At 50.7% G+C, this 27,071-nt stretch overlaps 1 protein-coding gene across 2 annotated transcripts in view; it reads left to right on the top strand.

Annotated features, from left to right (window-relative positions):
• The window catches only part of FAM83H (family with sequence similarity 83 member H), a 108,287-nt gene that overhangs the window by 66,560 nt on the left and 14,656 nt on the right, over positions 1-27,071 (top strand). For both annotated transcript variants that reach the window (XM_063921097.1, XM_063921096.1), the window contains exon 3: positions 5,448-5,612. In XM_063921097.1, coding sequence (XP_063777167.1) covers positions 5,448-5,612 — 165 coding nt within the window. The remainder of the gene's footprint in view (positions 1-5,447; positions 5,613-27,071) is intronic.

Genomic DNA, 27,071 nt, shown 5'->3' with positions numbered 1-27,071 from the left:
TCAAGTTCAAGATGGAGTCACTCAGAGCAGTGATAGCGAACCTGGAAGAAGGGGACTATATGGTGTCTCTGGACATCAAGGATGCTTACCTCCATGTCCCAATTTGCCCTTCTCACCAAGGGTACCTCAGGTTTGTGGTACAGAACTGTCACTATCAGTTTCAGACGCTGCCGTTTGGATTGTCCACGGCACCCCGGGTCTTTACCAAGGTAATGGCCGAAATGATGATTCTTCTTCGAAGAAAAGGCGTCTTAATTATCCCTTACTTGGACGATCTCCTGATAAGGGCAAGGTCCAGAGAACAGTTAGAGGTCGGAGTAGCACTATCTCAAGTAGTACTACGACAGCACGGATGGATTCTAAATATTCCAAAATCGCAGCTGATTCCGACGACACGTCTGCTGTTCCTAGGGATGATTCTGGACACAGTACAGAAAAAGGTGTTTCTCCCGGAGGAGAAAGCCAAGGAGTTATCCGACCTAGTCAGGAACCTCCTAAGACCAGGCCAAGTGTCAGTACATCAATGCACAAGGGTCCTGGGAAAGATGGTGGCTTCTTACGAAGCGATTCCATTCGGCAGATTCCACGCAAGAACTTTTCAGTGGGATCTGCTGGACAAATGGTCCGGATCGCATCTTCAAATGCATCAGCGGATAACCCTGTCTCCAAGGACGAGGGTGTCTCTCCTGTGGTGGTTACAGAGTGCTCATCTCCTAGAGGGCCGCAGATTCGGCATTCAGTATTGGGTCCTGGTGACCACGGATGCCAGCCTGAGAGGCTGGGGAGCAGTCACACAGGGAAGAAATTTCCAGGGCTTGTGGTCAAGCATGGAAACGTCACTTCACATAAATATCCTGGAACTAAGGGCCATTTACAATGCCCTAAGTCAGGCAAGACCTCTGCTTCAGGGTCAGCCGGTGTTGATCCAGTCGGACAACATCACGGCAGTCGCCCACGTAAACAGACAGGGCGGCACAAGAAGCAGGAGGGCAATGATGGAAGTGGCAAGGATTCTTCGCTGGGCGGAGAATCATGTGATAGCACTGTCAGCAGTGTTCATTCCGGGAGTGGACAACTGGGAAGCAGACTTCCTCAGCAGACACGATCTTCACCCGGGGGAGTGGGGACTTCACCCAGAAGTCTTCCACATGATTGTGAACCGTTGGGAAAAACCAAAGGTGGACATGATGGCGTCCCGCCTCAACAGAAAACTGGACAGATATTGCGCCAGGTCAAGGGACCTTCAGGCAATAGCTGTGGACGCTCTGGTAACACCGTGGGTGTACCAGCCAGTGTATGTGTTCCCTCCTCTTCCTCTCATACCAAAAGTACTGAGAATCATAAGAAGGAGAGGAGTAAAGACTATACTCGTGGCTCCGGATTGGCCAAGAAGGACTTGGTACCCGGAAATTCAAGAGATGCTCACGGAAGACCCGTGGCCTCTACCTCTAAGAAAGGACCTGCTCCAGCAGGGACCATGTCTGTTCCAAGACTTACCGCGGCTGCGTTTGACGGCATGGCGGTTGAACGCCGGATCCTGAAGGAAAAAGGCATTCCGGAGGAAGTCATCCCTACCCTGATCAAAGCCAGGAAGGATGTAACCGTACAACATTATCACCGTATTTGGCGTAAATATGTTGCGTGGTGCGAGGCCAGGAAGGCCCCTACAGAGGAATTTCAACTGGGTCGTTTCCTGCATTTCCTGCAAACAGGACTGTCTATGGGCCTCAAATTAGGGTCCATTAAGGTTCAAATTTCGGCCCTGTCAATATTCTTCCAAAAAGAACTGGCTTCTGTTCCTGAAGTTCAGACGTTTGTCAAGGGAGTACTGCATATACAGCCTCCTTTTGTGCCTCCAGTGGCACCTTGGGATCTCAATGTAGTTTTGGGATTCCTAAAATCACATTGGTTTGAACCACTCACCACTGTGGACTTAAAATATCTCACATGGAAAGTGGTAATGCTGTTAGCCCTGGCTTCAGCCAGGCGTGTCTCAGAATTGGCGGCTTTATCCTATAAAAGCCCTTACCTAATTTTTCATACGGACAGGGCAGAATTGAGGACTCGTCCTCAATTTCTCCCTAAGGTGGTTTCAGCTTTTCACTTAAACCAGCCTATTGTGGTGCCTGCGGCTACTAGGGACTTGGAGGATTCCAAGTTGCTGGACGTAGTCAGGGCCCTGAAAATATATGTTTCCAGGACGGCTGGAGTCAGAAAATCTGATTCGCTGTTTATCCTGTATGCACCCAACAAGCTGGGTGTTCCTGCTTCTAAGCAGACGATTGCTCGTTGGATTTGTAGTACAATTCAGCTTGCACATTCTGTGGCAGGCCTGCCACAGCCAAAATCAGTAAAAGCCCATTCCACACGGAAAGTGGGCTCATCTTGGGCGGCTGCCCGAGGGGTCTCGGCTTTACAACTTTGCCGAGCAGCTACTTGGTCAGGGGCAAACACGTTTGCTAAATTCTACAAATTTGATACCCTGGCTGAGGAGGACCTGTAGTTCTCTCAATCGGTGCTGCAGAGTCATCCGCACTCTCCCGCCCGTTTGGGAGCTTTGGTATAATCCCCATGGTCCTTTCGGAGTCCCCAGCATCCACTAGGACGTTAGAGAAAATAAGAATTTACTTACCGATAATTCTATTTCTCATAGTCCGTAGTGGATGCTGGGCGCCCATCCCAAGTGCGGATTGTCTGCATTACTTGTACATAGTTATTGTTACAAAAATCGGGTTATTGTTGTTGTGAGCCATCTTTTCAGAGGCTCCTTCTGTTATCATGCTGTTAACTGGGTTCAGATCACAAGTTGTACGGTGTGATTGGTGTGGCTGGTATGAGTCTTACCCGGGATTCAAAATCCTTCCTTATTATGTACGCTCGTCCGGGCACAGTATCCTAACTGAGGCTTGGAGGAGGGTCATAGGGGGAGGAGCCAGTGCACACCAGGTAGTCCTAAAGCTTTTTACTTTTGTGCCCAGTCTCCTGCGGAGCCGCTGTTCCCCATGGTCCTTTCGGAGTCCCCAGCATCCACTACGGACTATGAGAAATAGAATTATCGGTAAGTAAATTCTTATTTATTATTTGCTGAGACAAGAAGTGACATTATAACAACGGATACGTTCCAGAGTAGAACCGACACGGAGGGAATCTAAAGCACCGTTCAGAATAACACTTCAGGAAATGACAGAAGTAATTTACAACAAAGTAATTAGTCATTAGGTCCCCTTGACATGAATGGGAAGAAAGTGGACAGCCTAAGACAAGTGATGGGAGAAGCTCCAGTAGTAGATTCAAATGTTTTTTAAACCTCAGACTGTTCAGACACAGGCAAATAATTGCCGACACCTTTTTCACGAAGTGTATTGTGGCGTGGCCGTCAAAATATAATAATTGCATCAAAAAGACCTGAAGCTCTTCCAATCGGGGGAAGAGGGGGCAGCTATTGCCCAGTGTCGTTATCCGGTCGGAGGAACCGTGCCCTGCGGCTGAGACAGAGCTTTCTGACACTGGGCAGTACTGTTCTGTGGGTGTAGTATGGTATGCCGGCTGTCGGGGTCCCGGCGCACAGCATATCGGCGTCGGAATCCCGACCGCCGGCATACGGACAGCGTGGCGAGCGCAAATGAGCCCCTTGCGGCCTCGCTGTGGGCACGGTGGCGTGCTACGCGCGCCATGCTATCGATTCTCCCTCCAGGGGGGTCGTGGACACCCAAGAGGGAGAAACGGTGTCTGTATGCTGGCTGTCGGGATTCCGGCGCCGGTATACTGTGCATCTGGACCCTGACAACCGGCAAACTGAAGGCCACCCCTGTTCTGCTTGTGTCCTGCACAGATACAAGGTACCCCATGCCAGACACAGCAAAGCAGCCCCAAAACATAACCAAGCCCCCCCCCCCATGTGTCTGGTGTTCTTATATTTTCCTTCTTTATACTTCTGTCCGCACACAGAGCGTGACGTTCCATGAAGCTGCCGTCGTGGCTCATCTGACGAAGGACTTTCTCCCAGAAGCTTTGTGTCCATATGAAATTTGACAAATTTCAGTCTGGCATTTTTATTTATTTTTTCTTAAAAAGCGTTGTTTCAATAAGCTGTAAGGTACTAACAAATCTATCCATGTCTGTATATATAAAAACACTGGGCAGAAACATGCCACGCGAGGCTACAGAAAGCGCAGCGGAGGATCCAAACAACCCAGAGAGATTAAAGCAGCAATAAAATACTTAGCAAATATTAAATAGAGTCTAGATAGGTGCAAAAGACCAATATGCACTTTATAACGCTACAATATGGTAAGCGGCCCCCCAAACTTACCTAAGGCCAAATGAAAAGCAATATCATGTACTGGGCAGCAGGGGGAAGTATTCTGCTATAGTAATTGGCAAATACCTAATCTAATCGGCTATAGATAAGACATACCGACACCATAGACAAGACCGTGAGAGGATAGCGTATGGAGACGCCATCAGGCAGAGCAGAGACTTGGCACTACCCCCCCCCTCTAGATGACAAGGGCGCGCAGTCTAGAGTGGCCAAGGCGGGTGTATGCTGTAGAACGCTGCCTGGCCACTCCCCCTCCCCGCACCCAAGCGGCTGCATCCCGTCAGTCAGGTTTTATCTCAGGGGGCACTGTGTGGGATAATGCAGGACTTGTTCTGTACAGGCGCAGAACGTCTCCTGAATCCTCACATTGTATGTTATATGTCTGTGTTTATTTGGTCCTTCTCACTATGTATCCTCAGGCATCTTATTCCTATTTCCCTACAGGGTATAAGCCTGCGTGCAGGGCCCTCTGACCTCTCTGTCTGCTGGTACACCATCTCCTCTTACGGTTTGTTCCCAGTTGTAAGATGTGAAATGCTGGCGCCATATAAGTAACTAGTAATAAATAACTGGACTTTGTGGGATGCTTTGTTGTTGGTCCTGGTTGCTGGTTATGCCCCGCGGTGACGGCCTGGCAGCTTTTGTAGGCGCCCTGCTGCTTCTCTCGTCATGGCAGGAGCGGCGTGCAATCGGTTGATGTTCGGCACCTGGGGAAATTTGGGTGTTTCATGTTAGAGATTTTGGTTCCGTATTGTCCCTGGTGAAAGCTTAAATCTACCTGAAACGTTGGGGCTGCAATAGTCACTCTGCATTGGTTGATTGACGTGTAACGTGTCCTGCACAGGTAAATCTGTAATAGAACGTGGTCATGTATCAGACTGACGTCCTGCCGCTGGCCGTACTGTACACTGCGGGATGGTTACGTCAGTGTGGGCCCAGAGCAGGCGACTGTACAAGATACTGACAGCAGATAGATGTTGTTCCACCTTGTAGTGATAATAAGATGTTTTCTCCTCCTGGCCGGTGGCGTTGCACAGCGCCGGTCGCTGATAACCGCGCTCTGCGCTCCGCCGCTGACTGCAGTCATTTGCGCAGGACTGACCGTACTTTGTGTCGTACTCCTCAGGTGATCGGCATCGTGATGGATATATTTACAGACGTGGACATCCTCTCGGACCTCCTGGACGCTGCTGCCCGTCGTGTTCCGGTCTACGTCATCCTGGACGAGATGAACTCTCAGCACTTCCTGGATATGGCGTCCAAATGCCGGGTCAACCTGAACTACGTGGAGGTAAGACTCCCGGGACTTAGTGGGAGCTCTCGGTAATGTTCTGATGGTCTCTTATCAGATACTGCACAGATGTGAAACGCGCCGGCCCATCTGACGCTCACACCACAGTCCCGGCAGTCCGTACACTGGTCATAGGGGGGTGAAAGTAAGTCAGTATATTAAAGGTGTCCCCTTCTGCAGGGGTATCATCAATGATCTACGGCTTTCCTAAAAGTATATAATAAAGTCTACTTGGAGACTCTCCACAGCAATGCGGAGGAGAGCGCCCTCCGGTGGTAGCCTGTGTCTTGCAGCCACCAGCCAAATGGAATGAGACAAACCTTTTGCCGTAAACACATTAAGTACAGACTCCACACAGATAGGACCCTGGTCAGAATCTAACCCAAGACCTCATTGTTGTGAGGCAGCAATGCTAACCACTACATCACCGTGTAGCCCAAGCCATTAGAGCGGAGAGAGGTGAATTTCAGGTTCTGCCGTGTTGTAGTCTCGGGATCTGCCTCTGTCCTCCCCAGACTAATAATAATAATATAATGAGCCGCTGTCACCGTCTTCTGGCTGCTCCCACCCAGTAGTGTCTCTCATGTTTACCTGCATTGTAATGACACCTTGTGCAGCAGCGTGACGTCAGACCACACCTCTCTCCCATACGCCACCTGTCTTATTGTCCTAGCTGCAGATCCCAGAGACAGTGACTCACGTTCTCTAAGTACAGTGGTTGGGGAATGGGAGAAAGATGGATATCGGCTGCCCCAGCGCAGATTGTCAGCTCACTGAGCTGCAGTCCGGCCGTGAATGGTCTAATGATAACGGAAAGTGCGTCTGGAAGAGGACGCCGTGCTCGACCGACTACACTAAAGGGCATCCAGGGGTCTGTCGCCAAACGCAGTACCTGGCTCTGTCCATCTCACGTGTATGAGTTATTTAGGAAATGATCCTGTGGGTGATGGCGGCAATTCATACAACTTTGGCGCGCAGGTGTAAATGCGCTTTGCGTAAAACTTGGTGCCAGCTCCCAAATTAATTTCTGCTCCATCTGTGATATGTACTCTTAAATATATAACCAGCCAGAATAAAATACAGGCCCAGAAATTATTATACCGCGCGGCGGAGTAAGCTGAGTCTACGTACTGTAGTCCTGACATAGAATTAGAGGAATTGCTCTATATGACCATCTAGTGGTCACACGTGGCACTACAACCTTTCCATGAGGCATTTCTACATTTCATAGGTTCTCAAACTAGGTCCTCAGTAACCCAAACAGTACATGTTTTCCAGGTCTCCTCAAAGAATCACAAGTGAAACAATTAGCTCCACCTTTGAATCTTTTGAAATGTGTCAGTGAGTAATGAGTACACCTGTACTCCTGCTGGGTGACCTGGGAAACGTGTCAGTGAGTAATGAATACACCTGTGCACCTGCTGGGTGACCTGGGAAATGTGTCAGTGAGTAATGAGTACACCTGTGCTCCTGCTGGGTGACCTGGGGAATGTGTCAGTGAGTAATGAGTACACCTGTGCATCTGCTGGGTGACCTGGGGAATGTGTCAGTGAGTAATGAATACACCTGTGCACCTGCCGAGTGACCTGGGGAATGTGTTAGTGAGTAATGAATACACCTGTGCACCTGCTGGGTGACCTGGGGAATGTGTCAGTGAGTAATGAGTACACCTGTGCAGCTACCGAGTGACCTGGGAAATGTGTTAGTGAGTAATGAATACACCTGTGCACCTGCCGAGTGACCTGGGGAATGTGTCGGTGAGTAATGAATACACCTGTGCACCTGCTGAGTGACCTGGGAAATGTGTTAGTGAGTAATGAATACACCTGTGCACCTGCTGGGTGACCTGGGGAATGTGTCAGTGAGTAATAAGTACACCTGTGCAGCTGCCGAGTGACCTGGGAAATGTGTTAGTGAGTAATGAATACACCTGTGCACCTGCCGAGTGACCTGGGGAATGTGTCGGTGAGTAATGAATACACCTGTGCACCTGCTGAGTGACCTGGGAAATGTGTTAGTGAGTAATGAATACACCTGTGCACCTGCTGGGTGACCTGGGGAATGTGTCAGTGAGTAATGAGTGCACCTGTGCACCTGCTGGGTGACCTGGGAAATGTGTTAGTGAGTAATGAATACACCTGTGCACCTGCTGGGTGACCTGGGGAATGTGTCAGTGAGTAATAAGTACACCTGTGCAGCTGCCGAGTGACCTGGGAAATGTGTTAGTGAGTAATGAATACACCTGTGCACCTGCCGAGTGACATGGGGAATGTGTCGGTGAGTAATGAATACATCTGTGCAGCTGCAGTGTGACCTGGGAAATGTGTCAGTGAGTAATGAGTACACCTGTGCTCCTGCTTGGTGACATGGGGAATGTGTCAGTGAGTAATGAGTACACCTGTGCTCCTGCTGGGTGACATGGGGAATGTGTCAGTGAGTAATGAGTACACCTGTGCACCTGCCGAGTGACCTGGGGAATGTGTCAGTGAGTAATGAGTACACCTGTGCACCTGCCGAGTGACCTGGGGAATGTGAGCTGTTTGGGGTCCTAAGGAGTAAGCGCCAGTATCCCAATTCCTCATGACACTGTACAGCTGATAATACTGTATACTGCCCTCCACATCTTACACATTTTCAGTGTTTTCCTGGCAGTAAAATGTTTCATGTACCCTCATTTTGCCGCACTGACAGGGCGATAGTCTGATCTTGTAGCTTGTGCGCCATTTCAGTAGTCCTACGTGGAGATTGGCCGTTTCAGGGATGTGCACTACAATTCACCGGGTGACCTACGGATGTATCCACACTCATTGTTCGTTTGCCGCGATGCGTGTGCATTGAGCAGTGAAAGGCGCAGTCCGGCGTACTAAGGCGCAGGTGCGACGAGGCACGCCGAGAGTGGCCGTGTGGCTACATCTGTAGTGGCCCTTCCTGTGCGTACGGACGTATGTCAGCCAGAGCTGTCGTGTCATACACTTATCCTCAGATTGTGCCGAATAGCCGCGCCATGCGTCTCACCGCAGATCTTGTATAGTGCATGCACGGGTACGCGGGGCACTGCTCTGGCATTGCATGCGGCTTCTGTGTGTGGCCCTGAGTAATGGTACAAGGGAGCCACGCCATGCCTCATGCCACGCAGGTTGTGCGTCTCCTCTGTGATGTAAATACTGATCCTGAGTGCCCAGGACACTAGAAGACACTTTGGATGCGGCTACAAAGTAAATTAGATGCTGAATTCAGCAATAAGTCTAAGTCACACCGTGCGTCTCACGCCATATAGGGCTATAATCAGAATCAGTTTATTGCCAAGTATATCAGTACAAGATACACAATACACAAGGAATTGGTTTCCGATAGCTGCAGCTCCCATACAGCATATGATATACAGCAAAAAACATAGAGGAAGAAGAACGCGTGAGGTGTGACTGGAATACACAAGTAGGGATCTGAGTGTGAGAGTACTGCTAAGCCAGGGGCGATTGCTGGAGGAAAGCAGCTGTTCCTGTATCTCGCAGCTGTTCTGTATCTCACAGCTGTTCCTGTATTTCGCAGCTGATCCTGTATCTCGAACAGCATCTCGCAGCTGTTCCTGTATCTCGCAGCTGTTCCTGTATCTCACAGCTGTTCCTGTATCTAGAAGCTGTTCCTGTATCTCGTAGTTGGCGCTAGTTGTGAGCATTACCGTATGCCAGATAAGGATGGTTGTATGAGGCACATCTGCTGCTTCCCTCTGTGTCTCTTCCCATCCATACAGGTCTGCCCCTTTACCAGATGAGATAATATATATAGCTGTATTTACAGATGTGTCCTCATACATCCAGCCTCAATACACCATGCAACTAGAGATGCCTCATACACCCAGCCTCAATACACCATGCAGCGAGAGATGCCTCATACATTCAGCCTCAATACACCATGCAGCGAGAGATGCCTCATACATCCAGCCTCAATACACCATGCAGCGGGAGAGGCCTCATACATCTAGCCTCAATACACCATGCAGCACGAGATGCCTCATACATCTAGCCTCAATACACCATGCAGCACGAGATGCCTCATACATCCAGCCTCAATACACCATGCAGCGAGAGATGCCTCATACATCCAGCCTCAATACACCATGCAGCGAGAGATGCCTCATACATCCAGCCTCAATACACCATGCAGCGACAGATGCCTCATACATCCAGCCTCAATACACCATGCAGCTAGAGATGCCTCATACACCCAGCCTCAATACACCATGCAGCGAGAGATGCCTCATACATCCAGCCTCAATACACCATGCAGCGAGAGATGCCTCATACATCCAGCCTCAATACACCATGCAGCGAGAGATGCCTCATACATCCAGCCTCAATACACCATGCAGCGTGAGATGCCTCATACATCCAGCCTCAATACACCATGCAGCGTGAGATGCCTCATACATCCAGCCTCAATACACCATGCAGCGAGAGATGCCTCATACATCCAGCCTCAATACACCATGCAGCTAGAGATGCCTCATACACCCAGCCTCAATACACCATGCAGCGTGAGATGCCTCATACATCCAGCCTCAATACACCATGCAGCGTAAGATGCCTCATACATCCAGCCTCAATACACCATGCAGCGAGAGATGCCTCATACATCCAGCCTCAATACACCATGCAGCGAGAGATGCCTCATACATCCAGCCTCAATACACCACGCAGCGAGAGATACCTCATACACCCAGCCTCAATACACCATGCAGTGCGAGATGCCTCATACATCCAGCCTCCATACACCATGCAGCGTGAGATGCCTCATACATCCAGCCTCAATACACCATGCAGCGAGAGATGCCTCATACATACAGCCTCAATACGCCATGCAGCATAAGATGCCTCATACACCCAGCCTCAATACACCATGCAGCGAGAGATGCCTCATACATCCAGCCTCAATACACCATGCAGCGAGAGATGCCTCATACATACAGCCTCAATACGCCATGCAGCATGAGATGCCTCATACACCCAGCCTCAATACACCATGCAGCGTGAGATGCCTCATACATCCAGCCTCAATACACCATGCAGCGAGAGATGCCTCATACATCCAGCCTCAATACACCATGCAGCGAGAGATGCCTCATACATCCAGCCTCAATACACCATGCAGCGAGAGATGCCTCATACATCCAGCCTCAATACACCACGCAGCGAGAGATGCCTCATACATCCAGCCTCAATACACCACGCAGCGAGAGATGCCTCATACATCCAGCCTCAATACACCATGCAGCGAGAGATGCCTCATACATCCAGCCTCAATACACCATGCAGCACTAGATGCCTCATACATCCAGCCTCAATACACCATGCAGCACGAGATGCCTCATACATCCAGCCTCAATACACCATGCAGCGAGAGATGCCTCATACATCCAGCCTCAATACACCATGCAGCACTAGATGCCTCATGCATCCAGCCTCAATACACCATGCAGCGAGATATGCCTCATACATCCAGCCTCAATACACCATGCAGCGAGAGATGCCTCATACATCCAGCCTCAATACACCACGCAGCGAGAGATGCCTCATACATCCAGCCTCAATACACCACACAGCGAGAGATGCCTCATACATCCAGCCTCAATACACCATGCAGCGAGAGATGCCTCATACATCCAGCCTCAATACACCATGCAGCACGAGATGCCTCATACATCCAGCCTCAATACACCATGCAGCACGAGATGCCTCATACATCCAGCCTCAATACACCATGCAGCGAGAGATGCCTCATACATCCAGCCTCAATACACCATGCAGCACGAGATGCCTCATACATCCAGCCTCAATACACCATGCAGCACGAGATGCCTCATACATCCAGCCTCAATACACCATGCAGCACGAGATGCCTCATACATCCAGCCTCAATACACCATGCAGCGTGATGCCTCATACATCCAGCCTCAATACACCACGCAGCGAGAGATGCCTCATACATCCAGCCTCAGTACACCATGCAGCGAGAGATGCCTCATACATCCAGCCTCAGTACACCATGCAGCGAGAGATGCCTCATACATCCAGCCTCAGTACACCACGCAGCGAGAGATGCCTCATACATCCAGCCTCAGTACACCACGCAGCGAGAGATGCCTCATACATCCAGCCTCAATACACCACGCAGCGAGAGATGCCTCATACATCCAGCCTCAATACACCATGCAGCGGGAGAGGCCTCATACATCCAGCCTCAGTACACCATGCAGCGAGAGATGCCTCATACATCCAGCCTCAATACACCATGCAGCGAGAGATGCCTCATACATCCAGCCTCAATACACCATGCAGCGAGAGATGCCTCATACATCCAGCCTCAATACACCACGCAGCGAGAGATGCCTCATACACCCAGCCTCAATACACCATGCAGCGAGAGATACCTCATACATCCAGCCTCAATACACCATGCAGCACGAGATGCCTCATACATCTAGCCTCAATACACCATGCAGCACGAGATGCCTCATACACCCAGCCTCAATACACCATGCAGCGAGAGATGCCTCATACATCCAGCCTCAATACACCATGCAGCGGGAGAGGCCTCATACATCCAGCCTCAATACACCATGCAGCGTGATGCCTCATACATCCAGCCTCAATACACCACGCAGCGAGAGATGCCTCATACATCCAGCCTCAGTACACCATGCAGCGAGAGATGCCTCATACATCCAGCCTCAATACACCATGCAGCGTGAGATGCCTCATACATCCAGCCTCAATACACCATGCAGCGAGAGATGCCTCATACATCCAGCCTCAATACATCATGCAGCGAGAGATGCCTCATACATCCAGCCTCAATACACCATGCAGCGAGAGATGCCTCATACATCCAGCCTCAATACACCATGCAGCGGGAGAGGCCTCATACATCCAGCCTCAATACACCATGCAGCACGAGATGCCTCAAGCATCCAGCCTCAATACACCATGCAGAAAGAGATACCTCATACATCCAGCCTCAATACACCATGCAGCGAGAGATGCCTCATACATCCAGCCTCAATACACCATGCAGCATTAGATGCCTCATACATACAGCCTCAATACACCATGCAGCGAGAGATGCCTCATACATCCAGCCTCAATACAGCGGGAGAGGCCTCATACATCCAGCCTCAATACACCATGCAGCGTGAGATGCCTCATTCATCCAGCCTCATTACACCATGCAGCGAGAGATGCCTCATACATCCAGCCTCAATACACCATGCAGCGAGAGATGCCTCATACATCCAGCCTCAATACACCATGCAGCATTAGATGCCTCATACATACAGCCTCAATACACCATGCAGCGAGAGATGCCTCATACATCCAGCCTCAATACAGCGGGAGAGGCCTCATACATCCAGCCTCAATACACCATGCAGCGTGAGATGCCTCATTCATCCAGCCTCATTACACCATGCAGCGAGAGATGCCTCATACATCCAGCCTCAATACACCATGCAGCGAGAGATGCCTCATACATCCAGCCTCAATACACCATGCAGCGGGAGAGGCCTCATACATCCAGCCTCAATACACCATGCAGAAAGAGATACCTCATACATCCAGCCTCAATACACCATGCAGCGAGAGATGCCTCATACATCCAGCCTCAATACACCATGCAGCACTAGATGCCTCATACATACAGCCTCAATACACCATGCAGCGAGAGATGCCTCATACATCCAGCCTCAATACACCATGCAGCGGGAGAGGCCTCATACATCCAGCCTCAATACACCATGCAACACTAGATGCCTCATACATCCAGCCTCAATACACCATGCAGCGTGAGATGCCTCATACATCCAGCCTCAATACACCATGCAGCGTGAGATGCCTCATACATCCAGCCTCAATACACCATGCAGCGGGAGAGGCCTCATACATCCAGCCTCAATACACCATGCAGCGGGAGAGGCCTCATACATCCAGCCTCAATACACCATGCAGCGAGAGATGCCTCATACATCCAGCCTCAATACATCATGCAGCGAGAGATGCCTCATACATCCAGCCTCAATACACCATGCAGCGAGAGATGCCTCATACATCCAGCCTCAATACACCATGCAGCGGGAGAGGCCTCATACATCCAGCCTCAATACACCATGCAGCACGAGATGCCTCATGCATCCAGCCTCAATACACCATGCAGAAAGAGATACCTCATACATCCAGCCTCAATACACCATGCAGCGAGAGATGCCTCATACATCCAGCCTCAATACACCATGCAGCACTAGATGCCTCATACATACAGCCTCAATACACCATGCAGCGAGAGATGCCTCATACATCCAGCCTCAATACAGCGGGAGAGGCCTCATACATCCAGCCTCAATACACCATGCAGCGTGAGATGCCTCATTCATCCAGCCTCATTACACCATGCAGCGAGAGATGCCTCATACATCCAGCCTCAATACACCATGCAGCGAGAGATGCCTCATACATCCAGCCTCAATACACCATGCAGCGGGAGAGGCCTCATACATCCAGCCTCAATACACCATGCAGAAAGAGATACCTCATACATCCAGCCTCAATACACCATGCAGCGAGAGATGCCTCATACATCCAGCCTCAATACACCATGCAGCACTAGATGCCTCATACATACAGCCTCAATACACCATGCAGCGAGAGATGCCTCATACATCCAGTCTCAATACACCATGTAGCGAGAGATGCCTCATACATCCAGCCTCAATACACCATGCAGCACGAGATGCCTCAATACACCATGCAGCGAGAGATGCCTCATACATCCAGCCTCAATACGCCATGCAGCGAGAGATGCCTCATACATCCAGCCTCAATACACCATGCAGCGGTAGAGGCCTCATACATCTAGCCTCAATACACCATGCAGCGTGAGATGCCTCATACATCCAGCCTCAATACACCATGCAGCGTGAGATGCCTCATACATTCAGCCTCAATACACCATGCAGCGTGATGCCTCATACATCCAGCCTCAATACACCATGCAGCGAGAGATGCCTCATACATCCAGCCTCAGTACACCATGCAGCGGGAAATGCCTCATACACCCAGCCTCAATACACCACGCAGCGAGAGATGCCTCATACATCCAGCCTCAATACACCACGCAGCGAGAGATGCCTCATACATCCAGCCACAATACACCATGCAGCGAGAGATGCCTCATACATCCAGCCTCAATACACCATGCAGCACTAGATGCCTCATACATCCAGCCTCAATACACCATGCAGCACGAGATGCCTCATACATCCAGCCTCAATACACCATGCAGCGAGAGATGCCTCATACATCCAGCCTCAATACACCATGCAGCACTAGATGCCTCATACATCCAGCCTCAATACACCATGCAGCACGAGATGCCTCATGCATCCAGCCTCAATACACCATGCAGCGAGATATGCCTCATACATCCAGCCTCAATACACCATGCAGCGAGAGATGCCTCATACATCCAGCCTCAATACACCACGCAGCGAGAGATGCCTCATACATCCAGCCTCAATACACCACACAGCGAGAGATGCCTCATACATCCAGCCTCAATACACCATGCAGCGAGAGATGCCTCATACATCCAGCCTCAATACACCATGCAGCACGAGATGCCTCATACATCCAGCCTCAATACACCATGCAGCGAGAGATGCCTCATACATCCAGCCTCAATACACCATGCAGCACGAGATGCCTCATACATCCAGCCTCAATACACCATGCAGCACGAGATGCCTCATACATCCAGCCTCAATACACCATGCAGCACGAGATGCCTCATACATCCAGCCTCAATACACCATGCAGCGTGATGCCTCATACATCCAGCCTCAATACACCACGCAGCGAGAGATGCCTCATACATCCAGCCTCAATACACCATGCAGCGAGAGATGCCTCATACATCCAGCCTCAGTACACCATGCAGCGAGAGATGCCTCATACATCCAGCCTTAATACACCACGCAGCGAGAGATGCCTCATACATCCAGCCTCAGTACACCACGCAGCGAGAGATGCCTCATACATCCAGCCTCAATACACCACGCAGCGAGAGATGCCTCATACATCCAGCCTCAATACACCATGCAGCGGGAGAGGCCTCATACATCCAGCCTCAGTACACCATGCAGCGAGAGATGCCTCATACATCCAGCCTCAATACACCATGCAGCGAGAGATGCCTCATACATCCAGCCTCAATACACCATGCAGCGAGAGATGCCTCATACATCCAGCCTCAATACACCACGCAGCGAGAGATGCCTCATACACCCAGCCTCAATACACCATGCAGCGAGAGATACCTCATACATCCAGCCTCAATACACCATGCAGCACGAGATGCCTCATACATCTAGCCTCAATACACCATGCAGCGGGAGAGGCCTCATACATCCAGCCTCAATACACCATGCAGCGTGATGCCTCATACATCCAGCCTCAATACACCACGCAGCGAGAGATGCCTCATACATCCAGCCTCAGTACACCATGCAGCGAGAGATGCCTCATACATCCAGCCTCAATATACCATGCAGCGTGAGATGCCTCATACATCCAGCCTCAATACACCATGCAGCGAGAGATGCCTCATACATCCAGCCTCAATACATCATGCAGCGAGAGATGCCTCATACATCCAGCCTCAATACACCATGCAGCGAGAGATGCCTCATACATCCAGCCTCAATACACCATGCAGCGGGAGAGGCCTCATACATCCAGCCTCAATACACCATGCAGCACGAGATGCCTCATGCATCCAGCCTCAATACACCATGCAGAAAGAGATACCTCATACATCCAGCCTCAATACACCATGCAGCATTAGATGCCTCATACATACAGCCTCAATACACCATGCAGCGAGAGATGCCTCATACATCCAGCCTCAATACAGCGGGAGAGGCCTCATACATCCAGCCTCAATACACCATGCAGCGTGAGATGCCTCATTCATCCAGCCTCATTACACCATGCAGCGAGAGATGCCTCATACATCCAGCCTCAATACACCATGCAGCGAGAGATGCCTCATACATCCAGCCTCAATACACCATGCAGCGGGAGAGGCCTCATACATCCAGCCTCAATACACCATGCAGAAAGAGATACCTCATACATCCAGCCTCAATACACCATGCAGCGAGAGATGCCTCATACATCCAGCCTCAATACACCATGCAGCACTAGATGCCTCATACATACAGCCTCAATACACCATGCAGCGAGAGATGCCTCATACATCCAGCCTCAATACACCATGCAGCGGGAGAGGCCTCATACATCCAGCCTCAATACACCATGCAACACTAGATGCCTCATACATCCAGCCTCAATACACTATGCAGCGTGAGATGCCTCATACATCCAGCCTCAATACACCATGCAGCGTGAGATGCCTCATACATCCAGCCTCAATACACCATGCAGCGGGAGAGGCCTCATACATCCAGCCTCAATACACCATGCAGCGGGAGAGGCCTCATACATCCAGCCTCAATACACCATGCAGCGAGAGATGCCTCATACATCCAGCCTCAATACATCATGCAGCGAGAGATGCCTCATACATCCAGCCTCAATACACCATGCAGCGAGAGATGCCTCATACATCCAGCCTCAATACACCATGCAGCGGGAGAGGCCTCATACATCCAGCCTCAATACACCATGCAGCACGAGATGCCTCATGCATCCAGCCTCAATACACCATGCAGAAAGAGATACCTCATACATCCAGCCTCAATACACCATGCAGCGAGAGATGCCTCATACATCCAGCCTCAATACACCATGCAGCACTAGATGCCTCATACATACAGCCTCAATACACCATGCAGCGAGAGATGCCTCATACATCCAGCCTCAATACAGCGGGAGAGGCCTCATACATCCAGCCTCAATACACCATGCAGCGTGAGATGCCTCATTCATCCAGCCTCATTACACCATGCAGCGAGAGATGCCTCATACATCCAGCCTCAATACACCATGCAGCGAGAGATGCCTCATACATCCAGCCTCAATACACCATGCAGCGGGAGAGGCCTCATGCATCCAGCCTCAATACACCATGCAGAAAGAGATACCTCATACATCCAGCCTCAATACACCATGCAGCGAGAGATGCCTCATACATCCAGCCTCAATACACCATGCAGCACTAGATGCCTCATACATACAGCCTCAATACACCATGCAGCGAGAGATGCCTCATACATCCAGTCTCAATACACCATGTAGCGAGAGATGCCTCATACATCCAGCCTCAATACACCATGCAGCACGAGATGCCTCAATACACCATGCAGCGAGAGATGCCTCATACATCCAGCCTCAATACGCCATGCAGCGAGAGATGCCTCATACATCCAGCCTCAATACACCATGCAGCGGGAGAGGCCTCATACATCCAGCCTCAATACACCATGCAGCGTGAGATGCCTCATACATCCAGCCTCAATACACCATGCAGCGTGAGATGCCTCATACATTCAGCCTCAATACACCATGCAGCGTGATGCCTCATACATCCAGCCTCAATACACCACGCAGCGAGAGATGCCTCATACATCCAGCCTCAGTACACCATGCAGCGGGAAATGCCTCATACATCCAGCCTCAATACACCATGCAGCGTGAGATGCCTCATACATCCAGTCTCAATACACCATGTAGCGAGAGATGCCTCATACATCCAGCCTCAATACACCATGCAGCACGAGATGCCTCATACATCCAGCCTCAATACACCATGCAGCGAGAGATGCCTCATACATCCAGCCTCAATACGCCATGCAACGAGAGATGCCTCATACATCCAGCCTCAATACGCCATGCAGCGAGAGATGCCTCATACATCCAGCCTCAATACGCCATGCAGCAAGAGATGCCTCATACATCCAGCCTCAATACACCATGCAGCGTGATGCCTCATACATCCAGCCTCAATACACCATGCAGCGTGATGCCTCATACATCCAGCTTCAATACACCATGTAACACGAGATGCCTCATACATCCAGCCTCAATACACCATGCAGCGTGAGATGCCTCATACATCCAGCCTCAGTACACCATGCAGCACGATGCCTCATACATCCAGCCTCAATACACCATGCAGTGTGAGATGCCTCATACATCCAGCCTCAATACGCCATGCAATGCGAGATGCCTCATACATCCAGCCTCAATACCCCTTGCAGCTTGAGATGCCTCATACATCCAGCCTCAATACACCATGCAGCGAGAGATGCCTCATACATTCAGCCTCAATACACCATGCAGCGTGAGATGCCTAATACATCCAGCCTCAATACACCATGCAGCGTGAGAGGCCTCATACCTCCAGCCTCAAAACACCATGGAGCGCTAGATGCCTCATACATCCAGCCTCAATACACCATGACGCACAAGATGCCTCATACATCCAGCCTCAATACACCACGCAGCGAGAGATGCCTCATACATCCAGCCTCAGTACACCATGCAGCGAGAGATGCCTCATACATCCAGCCTCAGTACACCATGCAGCGAGAGATGCCTCATACATCCAGCCTCAATACACCACGCAGCGAGAGATGCCTCATACATCCAGCCTCAGTACACCACGCAGCGAGAGATGCCTCATACATCCAGCCTCAATACACCACGCAGCGAGAGATGCCTCATACATCCAGCCTCAATACACCATGCAGCGGGAGAGGCCTCATACATCCAGCCTCAGTACACCATGCAGCGAGAGATGCCTCATACATCCAGCCTCAATACACCATGCAGCGAGAGATGCCTCATACATCCAGCCTCAATACACCATGCAGCGAGAGATGCCTCATACATCCAGCCTCAATACACCACGCAGCGAGAGATGCCTCATACACCCAGCCTCAATACACCATGCAGCGAGAGATACCTCATACATCCAGCCTCAATACACCATGCAGCACGAGATGCCTCATACATCTAGCCTCAATACACCATGCAGCACGAGATGCCTCATGCACCCAGCCTCAATACACCATGCAGCGAGAGATGCCTCATACATCCAGCCTCAATACACCATGCAGCGGGAGAGGCCTCATACATCCAGCCTCAATACACCATGCAGCGTGATGCCTCATACATCCAGCCTCAATACACCACGCAGCGAGAGATGCCTCATACATCCAGCCTCAGTACACCATGCAGCGAGAGATGCCTCATACATCCAGCCTCAATACACCATGCAGCGTGAGATGCCTCATACATCCAGCCTCAATACACCATGCAGCGAGAGATGCCTCATACATCCAGCCTCAATACATCATGCAGCGAGAGATGCCTCATACATCCAGCCTCAATACACCATGCAGCGAGAGATGCCTCATACATCCAGCCTCAATACACCATGCAGCGGGAGAGGCCTCATACATCCAGCCTCAATACACCATGCAGCACGAGATGCCTCATGCATCCAGCCTCAATACACCATGCAGAAAGAGATACCTCATACATCCAGCCTCAATACACCATGCAGCGAGAGATGCCTCATACATCCAGCCTCAATACACCATGCAGCATTAGATGCCTCATACATACAGCCTCAATACACCATGCAGCGAGAGATGCCTCATACATCCAGCCTCAGTACAGCGGGAGAGGCCTCATACATCCAGCCTCAATACACCATGCAGCGTGAGATGCCTCATTCATCCAGCCTCATTACACCATGCAGCGAGAGATGCCTCATACATCCAGCCTCAATACACCATGCAGCGAGAGATGCCTCATACATCCAGCCTCAATACACCATGCAGCGGGAGAGGCCTCATACATCCAGCCTCAATACACCATGCAGAAAGAGATACCTCATACATCCAGCCTCAATACACCATGCAGCGAGAGATGCCTCATACATCCAGCCTCAATACACCATGCAGCACTAGATGCCTCATACATACAGCCTCAATACACCATGCAGCGAGAGATGCCTCATACATCCAGCCTCAATACACCATGCAGCGGGAGAGGCCTCATACATCCAGCCTCAATACACCATGCAACACTAGATGCCTCATACATCCAGCCTCAATACACCATGCAGCGTGAGATGCCTCATACATCCAGCCTCAATACACCATGCAGCGTGAGATGCCTCATACATCCAGCCTCAATACACCATGCAGCGGGAGAGGCCTCATACATCCAGCCTCAATACACCATGCAGCGGGAGAGGCCTCATACATCCAGCCTCAATACACCATGCAGCGAGAGATGCCTCATACATCCAGCCTCAATACATCATGCAGCGAGAGATGCCTCATACATCCAGCCTCAATACACCATGCAGCGAGAGATGCCTCATACATCCAGCCTCAATACACCATGCAGCGAGAGATGCCTCATACATCCAGCCTCAATACACCATGCAGCGGGAGAGGCCTCATACATCCAGCCTCAATACACCATGCAGCACGAGATGCCTCATGCATCCAGCCTCAATACACCATGCAGAAAGATACCTCATACATCCAGCCTCAATACACCATGCAGCGAGAGATGCCTCATACATCCAGCCTCAATACACCATGCAGCACTAGATGCCTCATACATACAGCCTCAATACACCATGCAGCGAGAGATGCCTCATACATCCAGCCTCAATACAGCGGGAGAGGCCTCATACATCCAGCCTCAATACACCATGCAGCGTGAGATGCCTCATTCATCCAGCCTCATTACACCATGCAGCGAGAGATGCCTCATACATCCAGCCTCAATACACCATGCAGCGAGAGATGCCTCATACATCCAGCCTCAATACACCATGCAGCGGGAGAGGCCTCATACATCCAGCCTCAATACACCATGCAGAAAGAGATACCTCATACATCCAGCCTCAATACACCATGCAGCGAGAGATGCCTCATACATCCAGCCTCAATACACCATGCAGCACTAGATGCCTCATACATACAGCCTCAATACACCATGCAGCGAGAGATGCCTCATACATCCAGTCTCAATACACCATGTAGCGAGAGATGCCTCATACATCCAGCCTCAATACACCATGCAGCACGAGATGCCTCAATACACCATGCAGCGAGAGATGCCTCATACATCCAGCCTCAATACGCCATGCAGCGAGAGATGCCTCATACATCCAGCCTCAATACACCATGCAGCGGGAGAGGCCTCATACATCCAGCCTCAATACACCATGCAGCGTGAGATGCCTCATACATCCAGCCTCAATACACCATGCAGCGTGAGATGCCTCATACATTCAGCCTCAATACACCATGCAGCGTGATGCCTCATACATCCAGCCTCAATACACCACGCAGCGAGAGATGCCTCATACATCCAGCCTCAGTACACCATGCAGCGGGAAATGCCTCATACATCCAGCCTCAATACACCATGCAGCGTGAGATGCCTCATACATCCAGTCTCAATACACCATGTAGCGAGAGATGCCTCATACATCCAGCCTCAATACACCATGCAGCACGAGATGCCTCATACATCCAGCCTCAATACACCATGCAGCGAGAGATGCCTCATACATCCAGCCTCAATACGCCATGCAACGAGAGATGCCTCATACATCCAGCCTCAATACGCCATGCAGCGAGAGATGCCTCATACATCCAGCCTCAATACGCCATGCAGCGAGAGATGCCTCATACATCCAGCCTCAATACGCCATGCAGCAAGAGATGCCTCATACATCCAGCCTCAATACACCATGCAGCGTGATGCCTCATACATCCAGCCTCAATACACCATGCAGCGTGAGATGCCTCATACATCCAGCCTCAATACACCATGCAGCGGGAGAGGCCTCATACATCCAGCCTCAATACACCATGCAGCGGGAGAGGCCTCATACATCCAGCCTCAATACACCATGCAGCGAGAGATGCCTCATACATCCAGCCTCAATACATCATGCAGCGAGAGATGCCTCATACATCCAGCCTCAATACACCATGCAGCGAGAGATGCCTCATACATCCAGCCTCAATACACCATGCAGCGGGAGAGGCCTCATACATCCAGCCTCAATACACCATGCAGCACGAGATGCCTCATGCATCCAGCCTCAATACACCATGCAGAAAGAGATACCTCATACATCCAGCCTCAATACACCATGCAGCGAGAGATGCCTCATACATCCAGCCTCAATACACCATGCAGCACTAGATGCCTCATACATACAGCCTCAATACACCATGCAGCGAGAGATGCCTCATACATCCAGCCTCAATACAGCGGGAGAGGCCTCATACATCCAGCCTCAATACACCATGCAGCGTGAGATGCCTCATTCATCCAGCCTCATTACACCATGCAGCGAGAGATGCCTCATACATCCAGCCTCAATACACCATGCAGCGAGAGATGCCTCATACATCCAGCCTCAATACACCATGCAGCGGGAGAGGCCTCATACATCCAGCCTCAATACACCATGCAGAAAGAGATACCTCATACATCCAGCCTCAATACACCATGCAGCGAGAGATGCCTCATACATCCAGCCTCAATACACCATGCAGCACTAGATGCCTCATACATACAGCCTCAATACACCATGCAGCGAGAGATGCCTCATACATCCAGTCTCAATACACCATGTAGCGAGAGATGCCTCATACATCCAGCCTCAATACACCATGCAGCACGAGATGCCTCAATACACCATGCAGCGAGAGATGCCTCATACATCCAGCCTCAATACGCCATGCAGCGAGAGATGCCTCATACATCCAGCCTCAATACACCATGCAGCGGGAGAGGCCTCATACATCCAGCCTCAATACACCATGCAGCGTGAGATGCCTCATACATCCAGCCTCAATACACCATGCAGCGTGAGATGCCTCATACATTCAGCCTCAATACACCATGCAGCGTGATGCCTCATACATCCAGCCTCAATACACCACGCAGCGAGAGATGCCTCATACATCCAGCCTCAGTACACCATGCAGCGGGAAATGCCTCATACATCCAGCCTCAATACACCATGCAGCGTGAGATGCCTCATACATCCAGTCTCAATACACCATGTAGCGAGAGATGCCTCATACATCCATCCTCAATACACCATGCAGCACGAGATGCCTCATACATCCAGCCTCAATACACCATGCAGCGAGAGATGCCTCATACATCCAGCCTCAATACGCCATGCAACGAGAGATGCCTCATACATCCAGCCTCAATACGCCATGCAACGAGAGATGCCTCATACATCCAGCCTCAATACGCCATGCAGCAAGAGATGCCTCATACATCCAGCCTCAATACACCATGCAGCGGGAGAGGCCTCATACATCCAGCCTCAATACGCCATGCAATGCGAGATGCCTCATACATCCAGCTTCAATACACCATGTAACACGAGATGCCTCATACATCCAGCCTCAATACACCATGCAGCGTGAGATGCCTCATACATCCAGCCTCAGTACACCATGCAGCACGATGCCTCATACATCCAGCCTCAATACACCATGCAGCGTGAGATGCCTCATACATCCAGCCTCAATACACCATGCAGCGCGAGATGCCTCATACATCCAGCCTCAATACACCATGCAGTGTGAGATGCCTCATACATCCAGCCTCAATACGCCATGCAATGCGAGATGCCTCATACATCCAGCCTCAATACCCCTTGCAGCTTGAGATGCCTCATACATCCAGCCTCAATACACCATGCAGCGAGAGATGCCTCATACATTCAGCCTCAATACACCATGCTGCGTGAGATGCCTAATACATCCAGCCTCAATACACCATGCAGCGTGAGAGGCCTCATACATCCAGTCTCAATACACCATGTAGCGAGAGATGCCTCATACATCCAGCCTCAATACACCATGCAGCACGAGATGCCTCAATACACCATGCAGCGAGAGATGCCTCATACATCCAGCCTCAATACGCCATGCAGCGAGAGATGCCTCATACATCCAGCCTCAATACACCATGCAGCGGGAGAGGCCTCATACATCCAGCCTCAATACACCATGCAGCACTAGATGCCTCATACATCCAGCCTCAATACACCATGACGCACAAGATGCCTCATACATCCAGCCTCAATACACCATGCAGCGAGAGATGCCTCATACATCCAGCCTCAATACACCATGCAGCGCTAGATGCCTCATACATCCAGCCTCAATACACCATGCAGCACGAGATGCCTCATACATCCAGCCTCAATACACCATGCAGCGCTAGATGCCTCATACATCCAGCCTCAATTAACCATGCAGCGTGAGATGCCTCATACATCCAGCCTCAGTACACCATGCAGCGGGAAATGCCTCATACATCCAGCCTCAATACACCATGCAGCGTGAGATGCCTCATACATCCAGTCTCAATACACCATGTAGCGAGAGATGCCTCATACATCCAGCCTCAATACACCATGCAGCACGAGATGCCTCATACATCCAGCCTCAATACACCATGCAGCGAGAGATGCCTCATACATCCAGCCTCAATACACCATGCAGCGAGATATGCCTCATACATGCAGCCTCAATACACCATGCAGCGAGAGATGCCTCATACATCCAGCCTCAATACACCATGCAGCGAGAGATGCCTCATACATCCAGCCTCAATACACCATGCAGCGAGAGATGCCTCATACATGCAGCGAGAGATGCCTCATACATTCAGCCTCAATACAGCATGCAGCATGAGATGCCTCATACATCCAGCCTCAATACACCATGCAGCGACAGATGCCTCATACATGCAGCCTCAATACACCATGCAGCGAGAGATGCCTCATACATCCAGCCTCAATACACCATGCAGCGAGAGATGCCTCATACATCCAGCCTCAATACACCATGCAGCGAGAGATGCCTCATACATCCAGCCTCAATACACCATGCAGCACTAGATGCCTCATACATACAGCCTCAATACACCATGCAGCGAGAGATGCCTCATACATCCAGCCTCAATACACCATGCAGCGGGAGAGGCCTCATACATCCAGCCTCAATACACCATGCAACACTAGATGCCTCATACATCCAGCCTCAATACACCATGCAGCGTGAGATGCCTCATACATCCAGCCTCAATACACCATGCAGCGTGAGATGCCTCATACATCCAGCCTCAATACACCATGCAGCGGGAGAGGCCTCATACATCCAGCCTCAATACACCATGCAGCGGGAGAGGCCTCATACATCCAGCCTCAATACACCATGCAGCGAGAGATGCCTCATACATCCAGCCTCAATACATCATGCAGCGAGAGATGCCTCATACATCCAGCCTCAATACACCATGCAGCGAGAGATGCCTCATACATCCAGCCTCAATACACCATGCAGCGGGAGAGGCCTCATACATCCAGCCTCAATACACCATGCAGCACGAGATGCCTCATGCATCCAGCCTCAATACACCATGCAGAAAGAGATACCTCATACATCCAGCCTCAATACACCATGCAGCGAGAGATGCCTCATACATCCAGCCTCAATACACCATGCAGCACTAGATGCCTCATACATACAGCCTCAATACACCATGCAGCGAGAGATGCCTCATACATCCAGCCTCAATACAGCGGGAGAGGCCTCATACATCCAGCCTCAATACACCATGCAGCGTGAGATGCCTCATTCATCCAGCCTCATTACACCATGCAGCGAGAGATGCCTCATACATCCAGCCTCAATACACCATGCAGCGAGAGATGCCTCATACATCCAGCCTCAATACACCATGCAGCGGGAGAGGCCTCATACACCCAGCCTCAATACACCATGCAGAAAGAGATACCTCATACATCCAGCCTCAATACACCATGCAGCGAGAGATGCCTCATACATCCAACCTCAATACACCATGCAGCACTAGATGCCTCATACATACAGCCTCAATACACCATGCAGCGAGAGATGCCTCATACATCCAGTCTCAATACACCATGTAGCGAGAGATGCCTCATACATCCAGCCTCAATACACCATGCAGCACGAGATGCCTCATACATCCAGCCTCAATACACCATGCAGCGAGAGATGCCTCATACATCCAGCCTCAATACGCCATGCAGCGAGAGATGCCTCATACATCCAGCCTCAATACGCCATGCAGCGAGAGATGCCTCATACATCCAGCCTCAATACACCATGCAGCGGGAGAGGCCTCATACATCCAGCCTCAATACACCATGCAGCGTGAGATGCCTCATACATCCAGCCTCAATACACCATGCAGCGTGAGATGCCTCATACATTCAGCCTCAATACACCATGCAGCGTGATGCCTCATACATCCAGCCTCAATACACCACGCAGCGAGAGATGCCTCATACATCCAGCCTCAGTACACCATGCAGCGGGAAATGCCT

The sequence above is a fragment of the Pseudophryne corroboree genome, chromosome 5 (assembly GCF_028390025.1).
Source record: "Pseudophryne corroboree isolate aPseCor3 chromosome 5, aPseCor3.hap2, whole genome shotgun sequence".
Taxonomy (NCBI): Eukaryota; Metazoa; Chordata; class Amphibia; order Anura; family Myobatrachidae; genus Pseudophryne; species Pseudophryne corroboree.
Note: the sequence above shows the minus strand (reverse complement) of the source record. Positions and strands in the feature narration are given on the sequence as shown.